This window comes from Nothoprocta perdicaria, unplaced genomic scaffold (genome assembly GCF_003342845.1).
Source record: "Nothoprocta perdicaria isolate Ctin4 unplaced genomic scaffold, notPer1 scaffold_115, whole genome shotgun sequence".
Lineage (NCBI taxonomy): Eukaryota > Metazoa > Chordata > Aves > Tinamiformes > Tinamidae > Nothoprocta > Nothoprocta perdicaria.
Genome location: NW_020454261.1, coordinates 2,295,973 through 2,304,371, shown reverse-complemented (window position 1 = coordinate 2,304,371; position 8,399 = coordinate 2,295,973). Strand labels below are relative to the sequence as shown.

The window sequence follows — 8,399 nt, the reverse complement described above, 5'->3', positions numbered from 1 at the left end:
CCCTAGGGCCTGGGATTCTAGAGGGCTGCCCCTGACAAACACAGAAGCAAAGGCCGCATTCAGCAGCTCTGCTTTGTCTGTGTTTTCCGCAACCAGGGTACCCACCCCATTCACTAGTGGTCCCACGTTCTCCCTGACCTTCCTTTTGTTATTGATATATTTGAAGAAGTTTTTCTTGTTAYTCTTAACATCCCGTGCCAGATTCAATTCCAATTGTGCCTTGGCTTTCCTTGTTGCATCCCTTTTGATAGATTGTTTGGAAACATGGGAAAAAAAAGCTGCACTATTCTGATATTGTCAAAGGATATTGCGAATYTCTGATATGGATTCCCAATAAATCTAAGAGAAAACTACTCACAATAATAAGGTTGTCAAAATAGGAGTAGTAATGTGAAAAACTGAGCATCACCAACAACTTTGTCCATGAAGTTCAAGACTGCAGCCTTATGGTCCCTCTATGTCCTTCCTAGTTCCATGCAGGCAAGCCTCAAGTCTTCACTTTGGGATAGCATTGACTCTTAAAGCCCAAGTTTTGGCCCAGATCCCCTGCTGATGTCACCTTTTCTGTATTAATACTATCTTCTACCTGCTCAGTGCTGATTTTCAACACACTTGTTCCTAAAGATTTTTTATGAGGCAGWTGTGCATCTATGTCTCAGAGATAGACATCTCATTACATCTATTCTACAGGGAATACTTGCACAGTCAGTGAGCAGTAACACTATTTATTTATTGGTAGAGTTTGCTTCTTCCCTTGGCTCTGTTGTTGTTGTTGCTTATTGCAGCCTACTAGAGCACGGCTTCTGTGCTGTTGACTTTTTAGCTTTTGCTAATTCTGACCAGGTTTTTCTTACTTACCATTCCTGTTCTTTTCAGCTGAGTCTACCAGCAGATGTTGGGCTGTTCATCTTTTAGAAGTTTATAAAATCATAGTATCAGAAAAAAAGTGTTTGAGAACATAAGATTCAGTGGGGTATCCCTTCTCAGAAGGCAATATTGTTATTGGTGTTAAAAATATCAGTCTTTATCAGGACCACACTGAGGGGAAATTTGGTTTGCTGATCCCATCTGAGGGTCTGGACTTGGCAGCACCTTGTAAGTCCTTTCTTAAATCACAAAAGTGGTTTTTCTTTAATGGCAACTGACAAAATATGCAAGTGTGCGTACTATGCCATGCAAGGAGTGAAACTGCAAGTTTGAATTATTCACAGTATCCTTAGCGTACTTTTCCACTGACAGCAAAATTTAATCTCAGTGTCAGAAAAACATGATACTCAATTACTAATGGAAAAGGTTTTGTTTTTTTTTTACTGTAGCAGAAACTAATTACTTGTCTGCCTTTAGCAGTAGTGTGGTAAATTCAGATAGACAAGAATGAAGCTCTGGACAGGGAACTGAGTTCTCTTGCCTGTTTTGACTTACTCAAAYAGATGAAAAAGAATAGTCTATTCTGAACTAAATTTCTTCTTTCAAATTTCTTTTTTTTTTATTTGTTCCAATCCAGGTGTATAGGAATTCAAGTGAATATGAAAAAGAAATTTCACAGTAGAAATTTATTAAAGACTAGAAATAAAAAATACCATGACTTCTTGTCAGCAGGAAGTAACTCAATCTTATTTCAACAGAACTTCATTAGTCCAAATTGAATTCCACAATATGATGTGACTGTACATACTAATTCAGACAAAATTATATACAACATTAATTGAAAGCAAATTTAAGTACTGCATAAATACAGCATTATTTAAATGCAACATTCATTTAAAATGAAATTATAGCCATAAACGAAAACCAAAGCACTTTATTTTAACTTTCTTTMTTTTACTTCTCTTTTCCACATAAACAAAACTGAAACTGCAGTCATTAAATTTACATTTAGATGAGGCTGAATTTCTACTGACAAAACACAAAGCTTAGTAAATATCCGTTAAGAAGCGGAATGAACACCAACTTCACCAAAGACTTGGAGGTGCTTTGGAGAGTGATGTGCTGAAAGTCTTAATTTTCACAGCAAGTCTAATATCCCTTTTCATGGACAGCTCAGATTTAAAGCCTCAGTGCCGACATGCTCTGATGTTCAGTTACTAATATGAAGAATGCTTATTAAAGCAAAAAAAAAAGCAGTCATTTTTAACTGACATCAAATGGAAAAAAAATCAAAGTGTGTCAAATGCAATTAAGTGGAAAAAAATAGTGATATGCATACAAAGTTGCTAAGATTAAGAGAAACAGGACTCCCATTGCCCCTCACTGAGTAAGCCCGAAAATTTTGCAGTGTCTTTCACACAGCCAGTGTCCAATTTTCAGTAGTGTCTGTCTGTCTGGTAACTGTATGTGTCTGTCTGTTGCTTCTCCATGATTTCCACTATATTGGGTAAAGGCCTGGCAGAAAAAAAATAGTTTCATAGATATCTCTTTCAGGTTGGCAGTAGCTTTATTTTCCTTCTGGCCACGAATGCCATTTTATATTAAACTTCTTGTCAGCAGGAGGTAACTCAAACTTATTTCAACAGAACTTCATTAGTCCAAATTTAACCTCCATAACCTCTCCTATCACATTACATGAAATGGCCCAAAACTGTAAAGCATGTGAGACATCTGAACCTAGAAATGCAATTATGCTGTCTAAGGGGATTATATCCTGCGGCCAAGGCAGCTTGTCGAGTCCTGGGACAGATCTGTTTGCTACTTACAGGGACAGAGAAGCCAGTAGACTGGAACATTGCTGCTGCATTTGCTCTTCCAGCCTCGTGTCTGCCTCTGAGACAGACTGGGAGATTCAGGAAAACGTGGCCTCTCAAAGCATGGTCCCTGGTTATGGTTTTTCAGCCTCTGAACCTACAGGGAGGCCCGTCATTTTTCAGTATGTTACCTACCACCGTTGACACTTTCTGCAACGCTGCCTAGGTGAGACCTGCCTTTGGGCATTGCTTTGCATAGGAGAAAAAGCAACATATAGTCAGCCATGCACAASTATCTTTTGAACATATCTTATTCTTTTCTTTCTATCATTTATTCTTTCTTTTTCCTTCAGTAAGTGTTTTGATTCTTTGCTGATATTTCCCTAGCATAGTACAGTTGTTAGCTGAGTGTGTGAGCACAAAAGGCAGGATGATGTGTGACAGGCTCTGTAGAAGACAAAACAGAAACAAATGCCGGAGTTTCTGTTGATGTGATGAAAAGAAAAAGTAAAAGTGAAAACTGCTCTGGTTTTGCTTTATTCTTTCCTATTTTCCCCCATTTTCACCTTGTCTTCTTTTCTCTTTTCTGTGAAAGAAAAGGAGGCAAAAGGGAATTCAGGATTTTACTATAACCTGCCATCACCCTTTCTGTAGTATTACTCTATCTGCAGTCTGACACACCTGCATTTTAGGGCAGGATGAAGCATTTGGAGTGCAGATGTTATCTCTGGMTGCTGACTACAGAGGGAGATTCAATGAATACCATGAACTAGATACTTCTTTTCAGTTGTCCAGGATGGGGGGAAATGGATTTTATCCCCCATAAATAAAAGGGACATAATTTTTCCACATATTTTAATCTAGAGAAATTTAATTGTGGTCACTTGAAGGAAAAAAGTACTGATTCGTCAGTTGGCTGCTGTCAAACTTATAGGCAAATGCACAAATTATCCCTGCCTTCCTTTCAGGGCAAGCAAAAATTGATCTTTTCTTCTCCAGCTACCTGTCACTTTTCATGAAACCTCTAGGAATGTACTTATCTTCATGATTCTCTAAAAACTGAGCTGAAATTAGTCGATTATTCAAAAATCACTAGAATGAAAAGAGGAAAAACTGACATACAGATGGTGAGATGGACAAAGAGAAAGCCTTAATCTTTGCATAAATGAGGATGCTTTTGTTAGTGAGGCTGGAAAAAGAAATGAAGAGAGTGGTAAGAGTCTGTTTATAAGCCTTGCCATATATAATCCAGCGTTCGGATTTAGAGGGTAGATGTAGGGAAGAATGTTGAGCTGGAAATGTCCTTTGCATTAAAATGGCACGTGTATATGCAAAATATCAAATTTAATAAGAGTATAGTGCTGTTGTTCATCTCATAGTGTTGCACTGTGGAAAACTGGCATTCCAGTGATATTCGAGTCTGCATCTAAAAAAAGGAACAGYAAATAAATCAGATCTTTAAAGGATTTGTTTATATTTATGCTAAATAAAAGCAATATGACAAAATGTTAGTCTGMTGCTGAATGGTGAGAGTGCCTTGGTGAAGGAGGATGCAGAGAAGGCAGAGTTAACTAAATGCCTCCTTTGCTTCTGTCTTTACTGCTAAGGCTAGTCCYCAGGTATKGTAGAGCCTTAAAATAAGAGATAAACAGGAAAAAGGAGAACTTTCTGCTGGTCAAGGAAGATTGGRTTAGGGATTATTTAGGCAAACTGGACACCCATAAATCTACTCAGTTGGGATGCACCTGATGAAGATGATCAAGGAAAACAAGGTGATAAAGAGTAGTCAGCATGGATTCACCAAGGGGAAGTCATGTCTTATGAACCTCCTACGATGGGATGATGGGGTGGTCAGACAACGGGAGAGCCATGGATGTTGTTTACCTTGACTTCAGAACGGCGTTTGACACATTCTCCCATAACATCCTCATAGGAAACRCCCAGAAGTGTGGGTTGGGTGAGAGGGCAGTGAGGTGGATTGAGAACTGGCTGGATGGCAGCTCAGAGGGTCGTGATAAATGGAGTCAAATYTAGTYGGAGGCCTGTGGCCAGYGGTGTCCCACAGCTGTTCAACTTATTCATCAATGACCTGGACGAGGGTAYGGAGTGCACCCTGAGAAAATTTGCAGATGTTATCAAACTGGGTGGAGTGACTGACGCTCCAGAGGGCTTCACTGCCRTTGAGAGGGACCTGAATAGATTGGAGAGTCGGTCAGAGAGGAACCTCATGAGGTTTAGCAAGGACAAAGGCAGGAGGAATAACCCCAGGCATTAGGACAGATTAGGAGTTGATCTGCTGGAAAGAAGCTCCGCCACAGAGAGGGACCTGGGAGTCCTGGTTGACACCAAGTTAACCATGAGTCAGCAGTGTGCCCTCGTGGCCAAGAAGGCCAATGGCATCCTGGCCTGCATCAGGAGGAGTGTTGCCAGCAGGTCAAGGGAGGTGATTCTGCCCCTCTCCTCAGCTCTGGTGAGGCCGCACCTGGAGTATTGTGTGCAGCTCTGGGCTCCSCGGTACAAGAGGGATGTGGAGCTTCTATAGAGGGTCCAGCAGAGAGATTAAGGGACAAAGACGATTAAGGGACTGGATTAAGGGATTAAGTATTTTATAAAGAAAGACTAAGTGAGCTGAGCCAGTTTAGACTAAAGAAAAGAAGACTGAGAGGAGATCTCATCAATATGTACAAGTATCTGAGGAGAGAATGTAGGGAGGAGAGAGTCAAACTCTTCTCAGTGGTGATCAGTGACAGGAAAAGGGGTAATAGGTGCAAGCTGCAACACAGGCAGTTCCATCTCCATGTGAAGGAGGAAGAACTTCTTCACTGTGAGGGTGCCAGAGCCCTGGAACAGGCTGCCCAGGGAGGTTGAGGAGTCTCCTTGTYTAGAGGTCTTCAAACCTTGCCTGGATGCCACCCTGTGACCCGTGCTCTAGGTGTCCCTGCTGGAGCAGGGGGTTTGAATTAAATGATCCCTAGAGGTCCCTTCCAACCTTAACYATTCTGGTTTGGTTAACCAGAATTCTTTGATTCTATGGATTTAAATAACTAACCAGTAATGATAAATAGTAAAAAATTAAATAGGATATGTGTGCTTTCTCTCATAAATCTCTCAGAGAATGTAGTATTTTCTTTTCAATTATCTGCCTCACCCAGGCTTCGTTTTAAGATATTTACAATAATTTGTTAATCTGCAGGTTTCMCATAGCCCAGAAAAATCACTGAAATGATTTCTATGAGACAAGTATTTGAACTAATTCAGAGTTGTATTTTTTTCTAGGGTGTCCGCAAGCAATCCTCAAAGAGTCCCTGGGGACCTCACCACCTATTACTCTTATAGCTCAAAAGATAAATCCTTGTGTCATGGAGCTGTGCAGATTTTTTCAGCTGTGCCTCTGCGTTAGTCGAAGAAGATATTCAAGAAAGGAAGCCATGAGGTAAAATCTTGCACTAGTTTCACTCTGTCTTAAAATACTCTACAGTACCTTTTCAAATTACAATTTTCAACCACCATTGCTTATTTCTGAGAGMTTAAGGATACTGGCTGAGTCCTAAATGGGTCCCCAAAGCACTGAAAGATACCTGATTTGACTCCCACTATTTGGACTATGGATGAATAAAGCTCAGCTATTTTTTCCCAAGTATCAGCTATTTTTTTCCAAATATCTAAAGTGAAGTCAGAATACAGCTCTTAACTTCTGTCTTCAAAGTAAAGTATTGGCAGCATGCTGTAGATATAGATAAATTTATAAAAGACGACACGACATTAATCCCTTAATTTGAACTATGTCTTTAGGTATTGTGTTGAATACTATTCCTGGTTCTTGAAAAATGCCAGTTATGTTTGTGAAAAAGTGAAAAGGATGGCTTATTCCCAGAGTAAGTATGTATTTTTTTCTTTATATTTCTACATACTCCATTATGTGAAAGTGTAACACAAAGCTTTAAACATTCACGGAGTATCTCCTCTGTTTCATTAGACAGATATTTTATCTGATGGTGATTTTTAAGAGATTAAACAAACAATAGATATACTTCACTTTCTTGTCTTTTTTTTTAATATTCTTCTTGTAAATTCTTGTCTAAGTACAGTTTTCTTTTGTTTTTCTAGCATTAAAGCAAAAATGTCTTGCAAACATCTGTAAATCTATCTAGAATACTGAGGAATTTTACTGCAAATGAGAAGATTCATGACAGTTTTAGTATCCTCATTTCTCAGTGTAAGAAAAAAATCAGATTGCAATATGTTATTTTCAAATATTTGTAACAAGACAAGCTATTAACCAGATGTTTCCTAGAAATGCTTTTCCCTCCAAGGCATTGTAATAATGATGTGTAAAAACAGATGAATTTTATACAAATAATGTAACTGTAATAAAAGCATTGAAAGGATTTTTCAAATGGTGTTTAATAAAGGATATTTATGAGGTTGTCTCATGCCTCATGATTTACATGTCTCATGTAAATATTTACATTTATAATTACAATAAATTCATCAAGATGAGCAAATATAAAATAATTTAAAAGCAGCCTAAGTATTGAACAAAATATATATTTTATATTTTTGTTCTGTTTTCTTCTGCTAGGCTTAAATCCATGCAGATTGTTCATTATTCCAAGTCAAGATTTTRGCCACTCACCTTGTAAGAGCTCAACCAAAGAAACATTCACATCTGTTTTATACTCAGTCTGTGATGATTTGTGTATGAGCCACAATTCTGTTTTTACAGGTGCCTTTAATGAACCAAAAGCCAATTCTAATAAAAGAAGTAGCCCACCAAATTGTACAATCCTCTATTTTGCTACCTTGTGGCATAGCACACACACATCATCAACCCTGCTATATCATCAAACCACTAACGGTGCCAGTAAGAGCACTTGCGCTACTACTAGCACACACTGAATCTAGAGGTTTTGTTGAAGAAATATGTGTTCAAAGTAATGTAAAGTCAAAAGGAAAGGTGACACCATAAGAAACGTCCCGAAGGAGAGATGTGACACAGCAATCTTCTTCCAAAATACTATTGCGCCCCATAACATGAAAGCAATGTAAAGCATGTTGAAGTGTAAGATAAATTACAGTACTATCAGTTACAGTTGTTATTGCAAGTCATCAGGCCAGTAGAAGGAGTAAGAATCCTGAAATGAGGAAGGTATAAATTGAAGAGCATCCGATTTTGGAGAGCATGGCCATGCAGTTACAATTCTTGGGAAAGATTCCCAATGTCACTGTGACATTTCTCCTTACTCACAGCAGGTTAAGTTTTGTTGTGAAGAGCTGAGTGAAGAGCAACTTGGTGGAATTGCTGCTTTTAAATCTCAYGGAAATATTTTAAAACCTGAAAACTGGGCTTTTTTTTCTTTTTCTTTTTTTCTCCCTTTTTTAAAAAATACATATTATGTTTATTAGATTCATTTTAAAATCCGACTTTCTGGGAAGTGAAGAAGAAGGACATAGGAAGAACATAAAGGGAGAAGAAAATGGGRAAAAAAAGTCTATTTGAATTCTTTCTCTTTTTTATACTTGAAGTACAAGAAAATATTAATAAAAAAAGTATTTTTTTATTTTTAAATGGAATCCATTAATCAGCTCTGAGTATAGTACTGGTGTCTATACTAAACTTCAGTGGTTTTAAGAAATGCTCAACTTCTGTGTTCTCGCAGTGCAGTGGGAATATTAGTCCTGGGGCAGAGCACTCACCACATGTATTGGGTGTCCCAG

At 38.3% G+C, this 8,399-nt stretch overlaps 1 protein-coding gene across 1 annotated transcript in view; it reads left to right on the top strand.

Moving 5' to 3' along the window:
• Positions 1-6,832, top strand: part of HHLA1 (HERV-H LTR-associating 1) — an 18,467-nt gene extending 11,635 nt beyond the window's left edge. The window contains exons 13-15 of the mRNA XM_026053442.1: positions 5,958-6,114; positions 6,474-6,556; positions 6,789-6,832. Of these exons, the coding sequence (XP_025909227.1) occupies positions 5,958-6,114; positions 6,474-6,556; positions 6,789-6,832 (284 nt within the window). The remainder of the gene's footprint in view (positions 1-5,957; positions 6,115-6,473; positions 6,557-6,788) is intronic.
• Positions 6,833-8,399: the final 1,567 nt, after the last annotated feature.